Source organism: Rhinopithecus bieti, unplaced genomic scaffold (genome assembly GCF_001698545.2).
Source record: "Rhinopithecus bieti isolate Rb0 unplaced genomic scaffold, ASM169854v2 scaffold_1853, whole genome shotgun sequence".
Classification (NCBI taxonomy): Eukaryota; Metazoa; Chordata; class Mammalia; order Primates; family Cercopithecidae; genus Rhinopithecus; species Rhinopithecus bieti.
Genome location: NW_016804151.1, coordinates 2,700,182 through 2,721,639, shown reverse-complemented (window position 1 = coordinate 2,721,639; position 21,458 = coordinate 2,700,182). Strand labels below are relative to the sequence as shown.

The 21,458-nt window shown below is 37.8% G+C and overlaps 2 protein-coding genes across 6 annotated transcripts in view; one reads left to right on the top strand and one right to left on the bottom strand.

Moving 5' to 3' along the window:
• The window catches only part of ANKRD45 (ankyrin repeat domain 45), a 58,914-nt gene that overhangs the window by 16,164 nt on the left and 21,292 nt on the right, over positions 1–21,458 (top strand). For all 5 annotated transcript variants that reach the window (XM_017866920.1, XM_017866924.1, XM_017866921.1 and 2 more), the window contains one exon: positions 4,256–4,423. In XM_017866920.1, coding sequence (XP_017722409.1) covers positions 4,256–4,423 — 168 coding nt within the window. The remainder of the gene's footprint in view (positions 1–4,255; positions 4,424–21,458) is intronic.
• Positions 14,240–16,108, bottom strand: TEX50 (testis expressed 50). The gene is made up of 2 exons (XM_017866925.1): positions 15,572–16,108; positions 14,240–14,593 (listed from the first exon to the last, which is right to left on the bottom strand). The coding sequence occupies exons 1-2, from the start codon at positions 15,893–15,895 to the stop codon at positions 14,384–14,386; spliced, it is 534 nt and encodes a 177-aa protein (XP_017722414.1). The 5' UTR covers positions 15,896–16,108; the 3' UTR covers positions 14,240–14,383.

Below are 21,458 nucleotides of genomic sequence, written 5' to 3'. Positions count from 1 at the left end.
AACAACTACATGGAAACTGAACAACCTGCTCCTGAATGACTACTGGGTACATAACGAAATGAAGGCAAAAATAAAGATGTTCTTTGAAACCAATGAGAACAAAGACATAACATACCAGGATCTCTGGGACACATTTAAAGCAGTGTGTAGAGGAAAATTTATAGCACTAAATGCCCACAAGAGAAAGCAGGAAAGATCTAAAATCAACACCCTAACATCACAATTAAACGAAATAGAGAAGCAAGAGCAAACAAATTCAAAAGCGAGCAGAAGGCAAGAAATAACTAAGGTCAGAGCAGAACTGAAGGAGATAGAGACATAAAAAACCCTTCAAAAAATCAGCAAATACAGGAGCTGTTGTTTTGAAAAGATCAGCAAAAGTGATAGACTGCTAGCAAGACTAATGAGAAAAGAGAGAAGAATCAAATAGATGCAATAAAAGTGATAAAGGGGATATCACCACCAATCCAACAGAAATACAAACTACCATCAGGGAATACTATGATGCAAACAAACTAGAAAATCTAGAAGAAATGAATAAATTCCTGGACGCATACACCCTCCCAAGACTAAACCAGGAAGAAGTTGAATCGCTGAATAGACCAATAACAGGCTCTGAAATTGAGGCAGTAATCAATAGCCTACCAACCAAAAAAAGTCTAGGACCAGATGGATTCACAACCAAATTCTACCAGAGTTACAAAGAGGAGCTGGTGCTATTCCTTCTGAAACTATTCCAATCAACAGAAAAAGGGAATCCTCCCTAACTCATTTTATGAGGCCAGCATCATCCTGATACCAAAGCTTGGCAGAGACACAACAAGAGTTGTGTCTTTAAGTTCTAGGGTGCATGTGCACAACGTGCAGGTTTGTTACATATGTATACATGTGCCATGTTGGTGTGCTGTACCCATTAACTCGTCATTTACATTAGGTATATCTCCTAATGCTCTCCATCTCCCTCCCCCCTCCCCACAATAGGCCCCGGTGTGTGATGTTCCCCTTCCTGTGTCCAAGGGATCTCATCGTTCAATTCCCACCTATGAGTGAGAACATGCGGTGTTTGGTTTTCTGTCCTTGTGATAGTTTGCTGAGAATGATGGTTTCCAGCCGCATCCATGTCCCTACAAAGAACACGAACTCATCCTTTTTTATGGCTTCATAGTATTCCATGGTGTATATATGCCACATTTTCTTAATCCAGTCTGTCACTGATGGTCATTTGGGTTGATTCCAAGTCTTTCCTATTGTGAATAGTGCTACAACAAACATACATGTGCCTGTGTCTTTACAGCAGCATGGTTTATAATCCTTTGGGTATATACCCAGTAATGGGATGGCTGGGTCAAATGGTGTTTCTAGTTCTAGATCCTTGAGGAATCGCCACACTATTTTCCACAATGGTTGATATGTACCTACTTTTTACCACACATAAAAATTAATTACAGGTGATTGTAAGGCATGAATGTGTAAAGCAAAATATTTTAAACTTTCTGAAAAATAGAGGAGTATTGCTATATTCTTGAGACATCACAGAGTATCTTGAGATATAAAGAACCCAACCACTAAAGGAAAATATCTCTCTGTCGGTCTATCTATCTATCTATCTATCTATCTAAATTTTGAACTATGCCCAAAAGGTTTCATAAACAAAGTGACAAAATAAGCCACAAAGGATATATCTATGTAAAGACAGCCTATTAATTAATAGGCTTGGAATTCAACCCAATGGAAAAATAGGCAGAGGTTAGGAACATGCAATTTATGGGAGAGAAACTCTCCTGGCCAATAAATAAATGAAAATATGTTTAACTTCACTATAAAAGCAAATGTAAACAATGGGCTACCATGACTCATCAGATTCAGAAAAATTTAAATATTTGACTATTAAACATTGCTGAAGATGTAGGAAATGGGAATTCCTTCACTCTGAGGAGGGAGCATAAATTGATATAATCACTTTTGAGAACATTTATATGAAGTTGTTAATGGACATACCTGATGATCCTAATTTCCATTTCTAGAGATATGTCTTTGGGAAACTCTCACACATGCTTACAAGAAGACATAAGTATAAAAATGATTATTCAAGCCTTGCTTATAACAGTTAATCATTGGAAATAAATAATAGGAGGGTAGATAAATACATTATGGTATTTTCATACAATGAAATATTACACAATAATTGAATGAATTAGCTCTTTGGGTATTAAAATGGATAACTCTGAAAAATATTGAGGCAAAAATCAAGTTACAAAAGGATTCTGTAATAAATTGGTTAACAGCATGGATTTTACAGCCAGACTCCCTGAGTTAAAATCCCAGCTTTCCATTAACTTGACTATGTGACTTGGGCAAATTATATAACCTTTCTGTGCTGTGGTTTCTTCATCTGTAAAAATTAGGATAATAGTAATATTTAAAAAAACAGTATATAAAGGAAAAGGAGAGACCCAAATCAGTATTTGGCAGTGTGTCCCTAACACTATTCAAGGAAGGTAGTATTGTGACTGGTTGACATGAATATTGCCATCTTTTTGGTAGGTATTTTCCAATGTGTGGGAATAGGTGTATACTCTATTAAGATTTGATGATATACTCTAAAATATTCTATTTCTTCATTCTGATTCTATGTCACCATGAAACCTTATTTAGAGAGGGGATTCCTAAGCTTAGTGTTGCAGGTGCTCCTGGTTTCTTCTTGCTGCTTATAGGAAAATACCAGAGGAAAAATAAATTGAGAAAATGATAATTTGGGAAATTCCAAGCCTGTCCATATGGCAAAGACATGAAAATTAAGATTCACTGTCAGAAAAGCATGCTTCAGAGAAAAAATTGAGTATATGACTCTACAACTTTCTGTTGACAAGTTGGATCAAAAAGTTCAGAGTGGCTGGTTGCGGTGGTTCATGCCTGTAATCCTAGCACTGTGGGAGGCCAGGGAAGGACTGCTTAAGCCCAGGAGTTCCAGACCAGCCTGGGCCATATACTGAGACTCTGTCTCTACAAAATGTTTAAAAAATTATCGGCTAGGTGCGGTGGCTTATGTCTATAATCCCAGCACTTTGGGAAGCTGAGGTGAGTGGATCATGAGATCAAGAGATCAAGATCATCCTGGCCAACATGAGGAAACCCCATCTCTACTAAAAATACAAAAATTAGCTGGATGTGATGGGGCATGCTTGTAGTTCCAACTACTCCAGAGGCTGAGGCAGAATAGCTTGAACCCAGGACACAGAGGTTGCAGTGAGCCGAGATCATGCCACTGCATTCCAGCCTGGCAACAGAGAAAGACTCTGTCTAAAAAAAAAAAAAAATGATCTGGGCATGCTGGCATGAGCCTATGGTCCCAGCTACTCAGGAAGCTGAGGTGGGAAGATTGCTTGAACCCAGGAGTTCAAGGCTGCAGTGAGCTATTCATGCCACTGCACTCTAAACTGGGCAACAGAGAGAGACCCTGTCTGAAAAAATAGAGTATTTAGACACAAGAGATTAAGGGATTGACTGGGGTTATCCCTTTATCACACCAGGAAGTCTCTAGAAAGCTTAACAGTATTGTCCCTCTGTGCAATAAAGTGAATTGCAGTAAAAAGAAGTATCCTTGTGGGCAAGTTCAAGCAATGATCTTTGATTTAATTTTTTAAAATCAATCTGAAAAAAATTTAAAGATGCCTTCCATATCCTTCTTGTTTACAATTATACCTCATGGCAGTCACTTGAGAAAGTCTAAGAAATGACTTTCTAATTTGATAGGCCATAATTTTAGCTTTAATTAGAAGAATTTCCAAACCTAAGGTATACACAGGTTTAGTAATTTGTATAATTGTGCTAACAATAATGCTAGAGTGGTTAGAGTTTGATAAAAATTCTTTAAAATCACGGTCCAGTTGTGTTTAGAATAGATGACCATTAGGAAGATTGCCATCTTCCTCCCACGATGTTGAAGAGCTCAGGCTTCAGACAGTCTATGTTGGCATCTTGCATCCATCATTTACTGTTTGCCAGGGATGTTTCCTTGGGCAAGTTTCTTATCCCACCTGGACTTTAGTTTCCTTGTCTATAAAATGAGAACTGTAATAGTTCTGACATCATAGTGGTTTTATAAAACTAAATGAGTTTTCTATATGTAAGACAGAATAGTGCCTGGCCCATAGTAATTGTTCAATACTTGATCACCATTATGATCTTCCACTACGTAAATTAGCCTAAAACAGTGTTGTCCGTTTGATCTCACCATCTTCATTCCATTTGTTAGGGTATACACTCTTACACTGTGCTGCAGCCTGGGGTCGTTTGGAAACTTTGAAAGCACTGGTAGAACTGGATGTTGATATAGAAGCTTTGAACTTCCGGGAAGAAAGGGCTCGAGATGTTGCTGCTAGATATTCTCAGACTGAGTGTGTTGAATTCCTGGACTGGGCAGGTAAGGAAGCTCACAAGGGGTTAGCAAACTGACTGATGTGATGAGTTTTTCTCCTATGAGTTACAGGATATGTCACCTTTTTTCACAGTGTTTTATTTGTAGATACAACCACAGTCATAGTTGACAATAATACATGAAATTTCCCCCTCTTTATTTTGCTATTGGCCATAAACATTGTATTTATTAGTAACTGTACATATTGGAAGCTTGTTGATTTACCAACTTCTGTCTCACCAATAATTTTCTATGAGAAAATAATTTCTATAAGAAGATTATTGTATGTTCAATATATATGTTCAAGGCCATTTTTTGAGAGACTCAGGCAAAGTGGATTATTTCTTAAATGTTTAAAAAATAGCATATTTGAGTAATATATTTGATTCCTCAAATGTAAAAGGTTGTAACAATAATTTTAGAAAGGTTCATTTAGGCTAAATTAATTTATAGTGCTAATAGTCAGAATAGTAGCTACCCTTATGGCATGGGGGAACTTCTGGGATGTGATGTTCTTTTTCTTAATCTGGTTGCTGGTACATGGGTATGTTTCTTTGAAAATTCGTTGAGCTGTACACATAGGTTTTGTACTTTTCTGTTTATAAGTTATACTTCAATACAAAGTTCAAAAAACAGTATTATTTTGTCTTTTGCTAATATTTTGCATATATATTTCCACAACCCTGTAAAATATAGCTTAAAGAGATTTCAGGAAGATGTACTTTTGTAACTAAGCTAGTGCTTATGAAGTTCACAGCATTTGTTTTGCAAGGCTATCTGCATTTCTGTTTTTAGCAAGCATTTATTGAATTCCCATTGTGAGTATAGTAGTGCTGTAGATACAATTGGTTGTTCCTGCACTCTGGATATTTGTTAGGTGGGAGATTATAAGTTATGGACACATTCAACAATTATTTAAATATATCAGAAAGACTGTGATTAAAGGTTAAAATTGGCGGAGCAGGTATTTCGTGCTACAGGGTGGTGGGAGAATAGGAAGTCAGAGCAAGTTGGGCTTGAGCTGGGCCTTTAAGAATGGATGGGATTTGAATATGCAATATAAAGGGAAAGGGATGAGCAAAATCTTAGAGCTGTGAGTGAAAGTGGCATGTTGGAGGACGGTGACAAGATTGCCTTATTGAGCAGTGGGTCATAGTTTCCACAGGTAGGCTATAACATAGGTAGGATAATAAAAGGGTTAAGTACATGTCCTCTTGAGATTGAGTTTAAATACTAGTGTCCCTACTTGAAACCTATGTGACGTTGGACAAGGTGCTTAAATTCTCTATGCTTCAGTTTCCTTCTCTGAAAAAGGGGCCAATAATATAGTTCCCATCTTTGAGGATTACTGTGAAAATTAAATGAGATGATATAAAGCAGTTACCACAATACCTGGCATGTGGTCAGCACTTGAAAAATGCTGCTGCTTTTATTACACCGTACCCTTAAATGCTTGGCTAAGGTGTTTTTATTTTATTCTGGGAGCCGCTGAAAGTTTTTATGTAGAACAGGAAGAGGATGAAAGTGATCTTGAGGAAGATTCAGCTGGTAGTGGTAAGGTGCATGTTCATCAATAGAATGAGGAAGGGACTAGAATAGTTAATATAAATAAGGAAATTAAAGGAAGGAAACACATTTGGGAAGAAAGAGATGAATTGTGCTTTGTAGATTATAATTAACTGTCCACTTGAACTGTTTTCTATAAGCAATCCTATGTCAATATCTTTTATTTTTATGATTAGATCTGTAAGTAAAAGGAAAACACAAATAGCAAATAATTCAATTGATCCCCCCATGATTAGTAATTTTAGGTGAAATTCACATTCCATAATTTTTCTTTTTTTTTTTTTGAGATGGAGTTTCACTCTTGTTGCCCCAGTTGGAGTACAATGGCGTGATCTCAACTCACTACAACTTCTGCCTTCTGGGTTCAAGTGATTCTCCTGCCTCAGCCTCCCAAGTAGCTGGTATTACAGGCATGCGCCACTATGCCTGGCTAATTTTTGTATTTTTTAGTAGAGACAGGGTTTCACCATGTTGGTCAGGCTGGTCTCGAACTCCTGACCTCATGATCCGCCCTCCTCAGCCTCCCAAAGTGCTGGGATTATAGACATGAGCCACCATGCCCAGCCCACATTCCATAATTTAAAATCCATTTTTGAAAGATGACCCATAGTACTTAAAAATCACAATTCAAGGACAAAGTTTGCTGTAACTTTTCTGAGAAGTTTTTTGGGGCTTATGGGTGTGAGGTATTATTGGTTTCCTTCTTCATAATATCCATCTGTTTAATTTGGCCCCTTTTTCAGAGAAGGAAACTGAAGTATAGAGAATTTAAGCACCTTGTCCAAGGTCACATAGGTTTCAAGTAGGGACACTAGTATTTAAACTCAATCGCAAGAGGACATAATATCCATCTGTTTATCCATCTGTTAATATCCATCCTTAGGTTCTTGGAGCAATTATACCTAATATGTCTTAGTGGTAAAAAGAAATGAAAACTATAAAAAGCAAACTAGTATTGTGTTTCCAGATCAATGATTAAATTAATATTGGAGTTTCATAGAAATGTGGCTGTGGAATGTCAGAAACATAAATAACTCAATATAAAATTTAACATTTATTTAATTCAGCCTTACTATTTAATTCAGTCTTATTCAGAATGGAGTTTCATAGTAATGTGGCTGTGGAATGTCAGAAACATAAATAACATAAAATTTAACATTTATTTAATTCAGTCTTATCAAGAATGTATATCACTTCTGTTTCTTCTAGTGATTAGAGTAGGAGTTACCTGGGGAAACTTAAAGCATTCAGAAATCCCTACCCCAAATAGTCTTCTCCATTCTGCTGAAAATTCCATTAGTAGAGATAAATTTCCTTGGGTTTTAGAGGTTTGGGGATTTTTTAAGTCTTCAATAGTTCACCATTAAAATAAATATATATTAATGTTCTTTTAGAGGGAATTAGCTAACATTTCAGAACTCTGAAGGTATGAAGCAAACATTTATAGAAATGTGAAGGTGGGGTTGTGCTAAGAAGGAATAGAGGTAAAGGGAGTCTGGAAAGTGGAACAAAATAAACCTTTCATAATCCATAGTAGCCCAAGCCAGGTACTATTCTTCTCCGCTACTTATAAAACTGTAAAGTTTATTACTGTTTCAAGGATTGGTTTTGAAAAGTTTTTTTCCTCTCTTATAATGGTGGCAGATATGTTATAGATATATTTTCTAGGATTTTCAAGATATTTTAAGTCAAATCATCTGTCCCAGTCTCAGGCCTATCTCCTAGTTGTTCTTTGAAAAATATTGTAACCATAGTTTAAAAAATTGAATTGTCTTATTAACAAAAGTCTGAAATTAAAAAAAGTTAATCTACAATTCATCATTATACTGAAAATGAAAACATTTATACTTAAAAAATTAATATATTCTTTAATATTTCCATGCTATTTTAGCAATCTGAAGTAGGAAATTAAAAGTCTTTCTGTGGTTATAAAATTTTCTCAGGAAGGCTGGGTGCAGTGGCTCATGCCTGTAATCCCAGTACTTTGGGAAGCCAAAACGGGTGGATCATCTGAGGTCAGGAGTTCAAGACCAGCCTGGCCAAGATGGTGAAACCCCATCTCTACTAAAAATACAAAAATTAGCTGGGCACGGTGGCAGGAGCCTGTAATCCTAGCTACTCGGGAGGCTGAGGCAGGAGAATTGCTTGAACCAGGGTGGTGGAGGTTGCAGTGAGCCAAGATGGAGCCACTGCACTCCAGCCTGGGTGACAGAATGAGATTCTCTCTCAAAAAAAAAAAAAAAAATTCTCAGGAAAATAAGACAAATCTCAGCTATTATTTATCAGAGATTTATTGAAACACTAAATTAAGCTTCTGTTATATACATTGGTTAATGATTAGTAATCTAACACATTGAAAATAACAAAATACTTAAACATGTAGCAGTGATAGTGTATGTTGGGAACAGGTGGTCAGAGTCACACAAATCAACACTGAGACAAAGGATCTCTTAGCAAGGCTAGTTTACTTTCTGCAGAAAGGGTGCCGCTCACTAGCGGTCTTGCCACGTGGGCACACACGAACAAAAGAGACAGGGTCATTTATAATCTGGTGCGTCCATCCTACTGCTGTGTCCGGTTTCCATTGGCTGGAACAGGACCTCACATTCTGTACTCGACCTGATTGGCTAGCAACTTAGAACTTCCCAAAAGAGGCAAAGGCAGAGGAGATCAAAGGAAGAGAGGAAGTAACTTGCGGAATGCTGAGAGAGGCAAAAACACTTCCAAATAAGGAAAGAGGAACAGACTATGACCTAATGCTTGCTTGGAGCTGTTCAGGCATGCCAGGGCAAATATCTAGGCTAAAATGTGGAGCTAAGAACAGAGTATATTGATTTCTTTATTATAGCTAGCAGAATTTAAGAATATTAGCACAGGTCTTTGAGTAAATTTTGCTTCTAAGAGAGGTTACTATCTATTCTGAATTAGACTGAGAGGTATGTCCCTTTGAAAAGGAACCTCTATTTCATTTTCTACAATTTCCCCCTTTTTTATTTTATAATTCCTCTTTAAACTTGTTTAACATGTCTTGACTCAATTGCTCTGTTTGTCCTTTTAAGAGAAGTAATCATTCTGAATAGGGTGGAGGAAAGTTAGGAATTAGCTTTGTAAGAGTGGCAGAGACAAGTTTTTGTATAAAACTTTGAAGGCAGGGAATAATACAACAGCCTGTGAGAATAAGTATACCAATAGCAAGAGCTAACGAGGTGAGAATTGAAGTCAAAATCCCTTTCCATCCACTGAACCAATGTTCTATCTTTTAGAAAAAGGATCATCTAGTCCAGAATTTTTGGCAAGTTCATTGGATAGGGCTGTTAATCCTTGCAGCACTCTTGTTATAGTTCCGTCAGGGGCAGTATTATTAGGAATAAAGGTAAAACATTGAGTTTCAATCATGATGCAAACATCTCCCTTTTCTACTAATATCATATCTAAGGCTATTCTATTTTTCCAGGCCATCTGGCTGGTAGGTCTTAGTTGCTCAGCTATCCCTTTGATGGAGTCCCTAGTATGATTTACAAATCATTGCTGATTGTAATATAGTTTATCCAGTCTACATTTTTATTTATAGATTTATAGTTAACCACCAGAACAATGTAGATTCAAATCCTGTAGCTCTTTGATTCCATGCTTTAAAGTTATCTGGCACTCCTCATGGGACCCCAATAACATCTATGTAAAGCTGAGATCAAAGGACTCATATGGAGTTTCCCTTGGTCTGCAGTGTCTTGTTTTTACTTTCTCAGATTGATGAAACGCCAGGGTGAAGGGGATAGTCAATTGGATTAGAGCACAATTACTGCTCCAATTATAAGGCAGAGTATCCAGTAAAGGTCCTCCACAGTACCACCATACATCTGCTTGGGGACTGATGGGCAAGCTTCTGGATAGGCTTGAGTTCCTTGCATCTTTTTATGCTTCCAAGGAACACCAAATTCTCCCCCTGCTGTGCAAGGCATGAAGTAAACTTGGCATTTAGAGGTGGAAGCTGGATTGCCCTCCAGGCCTGACCCTGAGGGTGTCGAACTTCAGGAAACAGCAGAGAGAGCTTGGCATGATGGATTATCCCAAGCAGTGGGATTCTGGAAGAGAGCCACCATACAGTCCATGCCTGGTCAACGAGGAGACCATCTGAGTGGAAAGGGACAACCTGGGCCTCTGGTCTACCGTGTGCACAAGTGTAACAATCGCTTTTATTTAAAGTGCAAACGGAATATTTAATCCATTTCAGCCAGGTATTTGCATCTTGATATCCTGTCTCAATAGCTAAGGTCTGTCTTAGATATTTCACTTTCACAATAGACACTCTAGTTTTATCATTAGGTGTCGGGGTAACTGGTGTGGGATTGAAAAATGAGGATACTGAAGAAGGGGAAGACGGGGAATAATGCGTGTCTCAAAAATGCCTAGGGGGTCTTTCCCATTTACATCAATCCCCATACCATAGAAGTGAGCAAGGGCAAGTTTAGAGTCAGTTAAGGTGGAGGTGGTGAGAGAGAGGACAGGGTTACACTGATAAGGCTGACAGTTAGAAGGGGTAGTCCCTTTAGTGAAATAGATGAGGGGTTTTAGATTTGCACAAACCTCCGTGGAAGTCTAACCTTGCTCCTGAGTAGTTCAAAGGACACAGTCCCAGCTACTACAAGGTTGCCAGGCTGTAGGAGCAGAGAATTGGTGTCTCAGCTGCAGGCAATCACAACTATGACTGCTAGGAGTAACTGTGTCAGTTAGAGGGCTGGGGCATAAATATTTGTGTGAAAAGGCTAGCTGTCATTGATCCTTCACATCTCCACAAGGTATGACAGAGCAAGCATTAAAGGCAATGGTTTGAGGTGGGTCAGACTTAGTTATATTAATAACAAAGGACCTAATAACAGAATAAGGAAAGGAAAGGAAGCAATATAGAAGGTACATGAAAATTAAGCTTTCTTTAACTTTAACTTGGTAGGGCTCAATCCTGGTATAGCAACCCATGATTCTGACGAGGAAGATGCTTTCTTGACTTGAGTATGGTGGGTCCATCCTTTCTCAGCTGTGTGGACGGCAGTCTCGGTGATTAATAGCACCAGATAGGGGCCTTCCCAGCTGGGCTCGAGTTTTCCTTCCTTCCACCCTTTGATGAGAAGGTGGTCCCCGGGTTGGTGCTGGTGTTCTGGAAATTCTAGTGGTGGCTGGTGCTAAGAGACCTTTGACCTTAAGAGAAGAAAAGGTAGAAGAGAGACCAAGTATATAATTTCTGAGGAACTGATCCTTAGTTTTAAATGTAGGAACATCAGCTGACGAATGTAAATAAGGTAATCCATATAACATTTCATATGGAGACAGGCATGTATCCTTTCAGGGAGCTGTCCTGATCCTCAGTAAGGCAATGGGAAGACATTTGGTCCACAGTAAACGAGTTTCTAGAACTAATTTGGTTAAGTGGTTCTTTAAGGTCTGATTCATCCTTTCTACCCTCAATGATGAAGATGGATGCCAAGGGATATGATACTCCCATCTAATGTTTAAAACCTGGGATAGCTTCTTAATGACATGGGCTGTGAGATGGGTTCCATTGTCCAAGTCCATATTTTCTATTAGCCTACATTTGGGTGCTATATTCTCAATTAATGCTTTAACTACATAAATAGCTGTTGCATTTGAAAAGGAGGTAGCTTCAGTCTAGTGAGATGATCTACTCTTACCAACAAATACTTTAGGCAACTGATTGGGGTCATTTCAGTGCAGTTCATTTGAACGCTTTGGAATGGCCTTAGTCCTGGATCCCTCCCCCTTGGAGGTGATTTCTTTATGACTTGTTTGTTGGTTTTCTTACATATTAGACAACTATTTGTAACTTGCTTGGCTAGGGTATAAATTCCTATACACCTGTGAAGTCTGAGAACTGTGGTTAAGACCTCCCTTATGAGAGGTTTGGGTAACATCTTCCTTTGAACTGGCAATATCCATTTTCCTTCTGTGTTCTCTTAACTTCTATTTTTATTAACTTTTCCTTTTTTAGTGGAAGAGAAGATGGGGACTGCAGTAGGGGAAGGAAGGCAAGGAATTAAGTGAAAGGCATTTTAGAAGAAACAGCAGCTTGTTTGGTTATCTGACCTGCAAGGTCATTTGGTTATTTCCCTGACTTGTGAAATAAAAGTCCTTTATGCCCTGGGACATGTACAATAGCTATCTCTTCTGGCAACTGGAGATTGTCTAGGACACGAACAATTAGTTCTTTGTGGACTAGATCTTGGCCTTTACTGTTAATAAGACCTTGCTCAGCCCAAATTTTTCTAACTGTATGTACCACTCCAAAGGCATACTTAGAATCAGTATAAACAGTTCCTTCTTTGTTCTGCAAATATTTCAAAGCTTGATTGAGTGCAAACAGGTCACAGGTTTGGGCAGACTAATTATTGGGCAGTCTTCCTGACTCTACTTCTTCAAGCATTTCTCCATCAATTACTGAATACCAATTATGTTTTTCTACTTTGACTATTTTGGAGGAACCATCTATAAACCAGTGCCGCCCTGTTTTAAAAGGGACCTCTCCTAGATCTGGCCTGACTTTTGTTTGGTAGTGAAATCTAGACACAAGTGTTTTTTAAATTTGGGTCTCCTGCCAAGAAACCTGCTGGGTTGAGCGAATTATCAGTAGTCAAGGTGAAATCATCTTTTTCTAGCAAAATAGCCTTCTATTTCAATATTCTGGAGTCAGTAAGCCACCTTCCTGCTTTTGATTTAAAATAGCTCTAACTTGGTGGGGTATGCTTGCAGTTTATTTCCCCCCATAGGTTAATTTTCTACTTTCTTCAGCTAATACTGCTATAGCCATGGGTCTTTATCTTCCCTGTCTTACTCGAAACATTTCCTATCTTGAAGTTTTTGGGTGATGCCTGACTAGAATAGGCCCTTTCCCTGGAGCTTTCAACCCCCCTTGCTCCTTGCTGGAGGTTTCTAGCACTCCTGGGTGCAGTGGCAGTGGCAACGGGGGAGAGGGGCTTGGCTCAACCTCTCCTACTAGAGGCTTCTTGCCCTCCCTTCCTTTGGAGGCTTGCCAAGTCTTTTCCCATGTTGAATCCTAGATAGGCCCAATCCCTTGTGCTAGGGATGTCTCGTCTGTTCTTTTCCCGGGAAGGCTCAATCCCCCAGATCCTTCAGACTGGGGATATCTTGGCTGTCCCATCTTTAAAGGCTTACCAAGAGGCTCAATCTCTTGTACCAGAGATGTCTCGCCGATTCTCTTTCCCTGGGAGGTTAACCTTCCTCCTTTTCCCTTTTGGAGGTTCCTTACACCCTTCCTGTTTGTGTTCACGCACTCTGTCCAGCAACAGACTGGTAATCAGTCATGCACACACACTCAGCTTCCAAAAGCTGACCACCAAGGAAGTACTTTGCCACCCTCTTGCAGCTTTTCCTACCTTGGCCTGTGCATGGAGTCACCTGGTCCCTGCAGTCCCACAAGCCTCTCTCTTTCCCCGTGTTGCTGAGAATCCAACTATATTCCTTGCATCAGGTAGGTCCTGGCTGTCCTCCTGGGGCTGCTGCAATGGGTGGCAGGGCACCTCCCCATGAGAGAGGACCAAAGACTGTCCCAGAGGGGAATGTTAATCCCCTATGGGCCACCAAATTGTTGGGAACAGGTGCTCAGTGTCGCAAAAAATCAACACTGAGACAAAGGATCTCTCAGCAAGGCTAGTTTACTTTCTGCAGAAAGGGTGCTGCTTGCTAGCAGTCTTGCCACACACGAACAAAAGAGACAGAGTCGTTTATAACCTGATGCGTCCACCCTACTGCTGTGTCCAGTTTCCATTGGCTGGAATGGGACCCCACATTCTGTACTTGACCTGACTGGCTAGCAACTTAGAACTTCCCAAAAGAGGCAAAGGCAGAGGAGAACAAAGGAAGAGAGGAAGTAACTTGTGGAATGCTGAGAGAGGCAAAAACACTTCCAAATAAGGAAAGAGGAACAGGCTATGACCTAATGCTTGCTTGGACCTGTTCAGGCATGCCAGGGCAAATATCTAGGCTAAAATGTGGGAGCTAAGAACACAGTATATTGATTTCTTTAATACAGTTAGCAGAATTTAACAATATTAGCTTGGGTCTTTGAGTAAATTTTGCTTCTAAGAGAGGTTACTTTCTATTCTGAATTAGACTGGGAGGAAAGTCCCTTTGAAGAGGAACCTCTATTTCATTTTCTACAGTATACAATTTATTCTCTGGTACTTTAGTAAGTCTGGGTTATTTTTTAATTGAATGGAAGCAACATTTCAACCCAGGCTTCTTTGGAAAATTTTAGTAAAGATTGTGGCAAAAAATTTATAAAGGTTTCCAAAGAACCATTTTTATCTTTAGATGATAGATTTCTTTTGTGATCTCTATATTTGACTAAGCTACATTTGCATATGCATATATTTAGTGTCTTCTGGCTCCTTCTTCTTTACTCTTCTTCTTTAATTTGCAGTGCTTAATTTTCTTAGAGGAAGGATGGTAAGACCTGTGATCCCAGATCTTGTATATCGCTGATGCTGTGGTTGCCACTCTGTAGAGTGTTTTGTCAATGTTGTAGATGAATGGGCTTTCTAGATCATTACCAGGTTTTTCTAATGAGGCTTGGTTTTTCAGCTAAAAGGGGAAAACAATATAGATTTTATCTACATAAAATAGTAGAGTTCAATACTATAGTATAGTTAATAATATAGTTCAAATTAAATTTGTGTTCTAAATGTGTAAAGAAACTTTATTAAAACAGCACACATCAATTATTTATACAAAAGGAAGGTTACTATAGAAGAAAGGTATAAATGCAGAGGAAATGTTATCTATGCCACATATATGATCCTTATCACCATCAGCAAACAATTAGTGTGTCCTATGTTTAGGGTACTCTCTTGTGAGAAATTATTTGATTAGCAAAATGTATTCCTTTACTAAAGAACCTCAAGGTATAATACCATAAAGTAACAGTCATTTTAAAAATAAGAAAACATTTATAAATATCTAATTCTTCTGAAGGTCAATGAGGTTTTGTTTGTTTTTTGATCAAAGAGCTTTTAAGGTTGCCTCTGAAACTATGATGTCATCTATTGGCAAAGTGGGAAATTATATAATAGTTTAAAAACTCCATTTCCCAGAAAGTTGGTTTACTATTAGCTATTAGTTTATAGCCCATATAAAAATTACATGACAACTTTTGTACTTAGATTTCTTAGATACATCTGGAAGGGTTCTAAGAGATCTCTCGTTACAGATCCTTTTATGGATGATGCAACTGAGAAAGAACAAATGACTTACCTAAGGACCCAGACAGATAACTTGATTTTCCATACATTTTCCGAATGGTAGCACACTACTTTTTTTGTTGTGTTTTGTAACTTGAAGTAGAGGGGACTAGATAATTCTAAGGACCTTCTAATTCAGTACACATTTGTTCAACACCTAGTATGAGCAAGACACTGTGCTAGATGCTGGGGATGAATGGGAAGTTGGGGGAAGATTGCAATGAGGAATAAAACACGGTACCCTCTCTCAAAGAAACTGGTAATACTATGTTCTAAACCCTTAGAGATTTTGTAACTATTACTACTTGTATCATGAATTCACCTTTTTTTGGTGTTTCTTCCATTTCATCCACAGGTAATGCACAGACAAAACAAATAAGATGAAAAAGAGAGCTTGTAATAAATTATAAATGAGATATAAACAGCCGTGAAATATATCCATGTTAGCAAAGTCGCAGCATAGTTTATCCAGAAGATAAGGCAGACGGTGAGATGGAGAACACTTAAATTTCCAATTATGTACTTCTTCTGGAAGAATCTCCCATCCAACCTTTGCCCAGATAGTTCTATCACAAATGCAGAAACTCTCCCCAAAGAAGCAGATAAGCAACAGAGAAAAAATCAGTGGTAGTCCTTGATTAGACATCCTTCTTTGTCAACTGAAAAAAAAAGTAGCTAAAATTTAGCTATTTTAAAATAGCTAAATTAGCTAAATAATAAAATAAAATAGCTAAATTCCCTATGAAGGGAAGCAGAAAATACCATGAGCTATTAGCTAAAATGGTGCTTCAATAAAAGCACTTCATATAACCTTGCCAGTCAGCAAAATATGCCCAGCAAAGGATACACTGATGATCATTGTAACATTATCAGTCATAGTGACTCAGGGGTAAGTTCAGTGACATCATAAAGAACCACATTGGAACTAAAAGGTGTCACCTGACCAATCACATTGAGTTTCTTAAAGATACTTTTTTGTTGTTGTTGTGTTGTTGTTTTGCCAGAATGGTTTCAGCTTCTTCAATTTTCCTTAAAATGAACACTTTACTAATATTTTGTTAGCTAATAAATTCAACTATAGTCATATTAATAGAATCTTATGGAAATAATTTACTCATATCACCTCTAACCTTTCTTCTGAAGCACTGCAGTTTTACATTTACTTAAAAAATAGTATACCACTTCACATAACCTAGTATCTGCTTTTATTTTTTTGTTTGGGAATGTCCTTCCCTTCAAATAGTTCAACAAATATTGAGTGCCTATCCCTTATAATATATTCCTGTGGTGGTGATGTGGTCCTATCAGGTAGTGGGTAAGGGGTGAGGAAGGTGGCATGGTGTATGATGAAAAGATGGGACGTAGACCTTGCCTTTAAGGAGTGTACAATCTGGAGGTAAAAGCAAAAACCAATGTAATAATTAAAATGATTCTGATTTTATTATAAAAAATAAATATAAAATAAATATAAAAGTTATAAGTAAATAAAATTATAAACACATAACTGTTGAGAGGGCAATGAGTTCCACTTGGGGAATTAGGAAATTTTGCAGAAAAAGATATGTGAGTGGGCTTTAAAGAATGAGTAGAATTTTTGTAGGCAGCAGTGTAGAGAGAATATCTAAGATTGGGGAAACATAATAAGCAAAGACATTTTGTGTAAGCATTCATATAACAAATATTGACTGTGTGCTAAACACTGTTCTAGGAGCTGAGAATACGTACACAGTGTAGCCCAAAACAGAATCATTAACGTTCGTAGAGTTTACTTTCTAGTAGTGGGATACAGAAAATAATTGTATCTATCTAAATCTATGTGTCTGTATCTGTGGAGTGCTATGGTGATATGATATGTCATTGTAGTTTTGATTTGCATTTCTCTGGATGATCAGTGATGTTGAGCACCTTTTCATTTACTGGTTGCTATTTTGTATGTCTTTTGAGAAATGTCTATTCACATCTTTTGCCCATTTAAAAAATAGGATTATTAGATTTTTTTCCTGTTGAGTTGTTAGAGCTCCTTATATATTCTGGTTATTAATCCCTTGTCATATGGGTAGTTTTCTTCCATTCTGTGGGTTGTCTCTTCATTTTATTGATTGTTTCCTTTGCTGTGCAGAAGCTTTTTCATGTCATAATCCCATTTGTTGATTTTTTCTTTGGTTGCCTCTGCTTGTAGGGTATTACTGAAAAAATCTTTGCCCAGACCAGTATCCTGGAGAGTTTCCCTATTGGGAGAACCCGCTCCCAATAGTTAACGTGGGTTCTTTTCTATTTCCTAGGTGTCTTGGCTGGTTTGAGAAATAAAGGGAAAGAGTACAAGAGAGAAAATTTTAAAGCTGGGTGTCCGGGGAGACATCACACATTGGCAGGTTCCCATAAAACAGTGCGGCGGGAAGCAGGAGTTTTATAGCGATTTTCAACAGGGGAGGGAGTGAACGAATAGGCGTTGTGAGTCTCAGAGATCATGTGGCTTCACAAGGTAATAAAATATCCCAACAAGCAAGTGGAGGGCAAGGGCCGAGATCACAGGACACAGGATGGGGCAAAATTAAAATTGCTAATGAAGTTTCGGGCACGCATTGCTTATGAGAGACATCTTATCAGGAGAACCAAGGGTTTGAGAGCAGGATACCTGCTGACCAAAATTTATTAGGTGGGAATTTCTCCTCCTAATAAGCTGGGAGCGCTACAGGAGCCCGGGCTTAGTTCGATCCTTCAGCTTGCGACCATAAAGGCAGCCGCCTTAAGGGGTCGTTCATAGACCCTACCTCAGGGCGCATTCTCTTTCTCAGGAGTTCCTTGCTGAGAAAGAATATTCAGCGATATTTCTCCTATTTGGCATTTGAAAGAAGAGAAATATGGCTCTATTCCACCTGGCTCACCTGCGCAGTCAGGCTCCAAGTCATATTATCCCGCTTGTTCCCTGAAGATTGCTCTTATCCTGTGCTTTTTTCAAGGTGACCAGATTTCATACTGTTCAAACACACATGCTCTACAAACAATTTGTGCAGTTAACACAATCATCACAGGGTTCTGAGGCGACATATATCCTCCTCAGCTTATGAAGAAAATGACGGGATTAGGAGATTAAAGACAGGCATGAGAAATCACAAGGGTATTGATTGGGGAAATGATAAATGTCCATGAAATCTTCACAATTTATGTTCAGAGATTGCGATAAAGACAGGTGTAAGAAATTATAAAAGTATTAATTTGGGGAACTAATAAATGTCCATGAAATCTTCACAATTTATGTTCTTCTGCCGTGGCTTCAGCCGGTCCCTCCGTTGGGGGTCCCTGACTTCCTGCAACATTTCTCAAATGTTTTCTTATAGTAGTTTCATAGTTTGAGGTCTTATATTTAAGTCTTTAATTGAGTTTGATTTAATTTTTGTATGTGGTGAGAGATGGGGTCTAGTTTCTTCTGCTTATGGATATCCAGTTTTCCCAGCACCATTTATTGAAGAGACTGTCCTTTCCCCAATGTATGTTCTTCATCTTTGTCAAAAGTGAGTTCACTGTAGGTTTATGGATTTATTTCTAGGTTCTTCATGCTGTTCCATTGGTCTGTGTGCCTGTTTTTAGGCCAGTCCCATGCTGTTTTGGTTACTATAGCTCTATAGTATAATTTGAAGTCAAGTAATGTGATTCCTTCAGTTTTTTTGTTTTTGTTTTGCTCAGGATGTCTTTGGCTATTCTGGGTCTTTTGGTTCCATAAAATTTTAGTATTGTTTTTTCTATTTCTGCAAAGCATATCATTAGTATTTTGATACCAATGTATTGAATCTGTACATTGCTTTGGGTAGTATGAGCATTTTAACAATATCAGTTCTTCCAATCTATGAACATGGAATGTCTTTCCATTTTTTGTGTCCTCTTCAGTTTCTTGCATCAGTCTTTTATAGTTTTCATTATAGAGATTTTTCACTTTTTGGGTTAAGTTTATTCCTAAGTATTTTATTTTCTTTGTATGTATTGTAAATGGGGTTACTTTCTTGATTTTTTTTTTTTTTTCAGATTGTTCACTGTTGGCCTATAGAAATACTACTGATTTTTGCATGTTGATTTTGTATCCTGCAATTTTACTGAATTTGTTTATCAGTTCTAATAATTTTTTTGGTGGAGTCTTTACACTTTTCCAAATATAAAATTATATCAGCTGGAATCAAGGATAATTTTACTTCCTTCTTTCCAATTTGGATGCCCTTTATTTTATTCTCTGATTGCTCTAGGTAAGACTTCCAACACTACATTGAATAACAGTGGTGAAAGTGGGCATTCTTGTCTTATTCCAGATTTTAAAGGAAAGGCTTTCAGTTTTTCCTGTTCTACATTACACCAGCTGTGGGTCTGTCATATGTGGCTTTTATTGTGTTGATGTATGTTCCTACTATACCCAGTTTTTTGGGGGCTTTTACATGAAGCAATATTAAATTTTAGCCTCAATTAAAATGATCATATGGTTGTGTCCTTCATTCTGTTGATATGATGTATCACATTAGTTGATTTGCATTTGTTGAAACATCCTTGCATCCTTGGGATAAATGTTACTTGGTCATGATGATAGTCATGATGAATGATCTTTTAAATGTGTGGTTGAATTCAGTTTGCTAGCATTTTGTTGAGGATTTTTGCATCAGTGTTCATCAGGGAGATTGGCTTGTAGTTTTGAGGTTTTTTTTTTTTTTTTTTTATGTATCTTCATCTGGTTTTGGTATCAGGGTAATAATGGCTCTGTAAAATGTATTTGGAAGTATTTCCTCCTTCTCTATTTTTCAGAATAGTTTGAGTAGGAATGGTATTAGTTCTTTAAGTGTTTGGTAAAACAGCATGAAGCTATTGGGTCCTGGGCTTTTCTTTGCTTGGAGGCTTTTTATTACAGCTTTCATCTCGTTACTTGTTATTGGTTTATTCAGGTTTTGGATTTCTTCATGGTTTAAACTCATAGGTTGTATGTGTCTAGAACTTTATCCATTTATCTTAAGTTTTCCAATTTATTGGCATATATTTGCTCATAGTAGCCTCTAATGATCTTTTGAATTTCTGTGGAATTGGTTGTAATGTTTTCTTTTCATTTTTTCTGATTTTAAAATTTGGGCCTTTATTTCTTAGTCTGGCTAATGGTTTGCCAATTTTGTTTATCTTTTCAAAAAACCAACTTTTCATTTCATTGATCTTTTGAAATTTTTTTAAAATTTCAATTTCATTAATTTTTGTTAGGATATTTTTTATTTATTTTGTTCTACTAATTTTGGGTTTGGTTTGCTCTTGGTTTTCTAGTTCTTTAAGATGTATTGTTAAGGTGTTTATTTGAAGTTTTTGTATTTCTTTAATGTAGGCGTTTATTGCTATAAACTTTCCTCTTAGTATTGCTTTCATTGCATTCCATAGTTTTGGTATATTGTGTTTCTATTTTCATTTGTTGCAAGAATTTAAAAAATTTCCTTCTTATTAGTAATTTCTTTATTGACACACTGTTCATTCAGAAGCATACTGTTTCATTTCTATGTGCTGTATAAGTTCCAAAAGTCCTCTTGTTATTAATTTCTAGCTTTATTCCACTGTGGTCAGAGAAAATACTTGATATAATTTTAATTTTTTTTGAAACTTTTAAGACTTTTTTTGTGGCCTAATATATGGTCTGTCTCTGAGAATGATCCATGTGCTGAGTAGAAAAATGTGCCTTGTGCAGTCATTGAATGAAATGTTCTGTAAATATCTAGTAGGTCCATTTGGTCGGTAGTGCAAATTAATTCCGATGTTTCTTTGTTTAATGTTCTATCTGGATGATCTGTCCAATGCTGAAAGTGAGGTGTTGCAGTCTCCACCTGTTATTGTATTGGGGTCTATCTCTCTCTTTAGCTCTAATAATATTTGCTTTAAATATCTGGATGCAGGCCGGGCGCGGTGGCTCAAGCCTGTAATCCCAGCACTTTGGGAGGCCGAGACGGGTGGATCACGAGGTCAGGAGATCGAGACCATCCTGGCTAACACCGTGAAACCCCGTCTCTACTAAAAAATACAAAAAACTAGCCGGGCGAGGTGGCGGGCGCCTGTAGTCCCAGCTACTCAGGAGGCTGAGGCAGGAGAATGGCGTAAACCCGGGAGGCAGAGCTTGCAGTGAGCTGAGATCCGGCCACTGCACTCCAGCCTGGGCGATAAAGCGAGACTCTGTCTCAAAAAAAAAAAAATAAAATAAAAAAAGT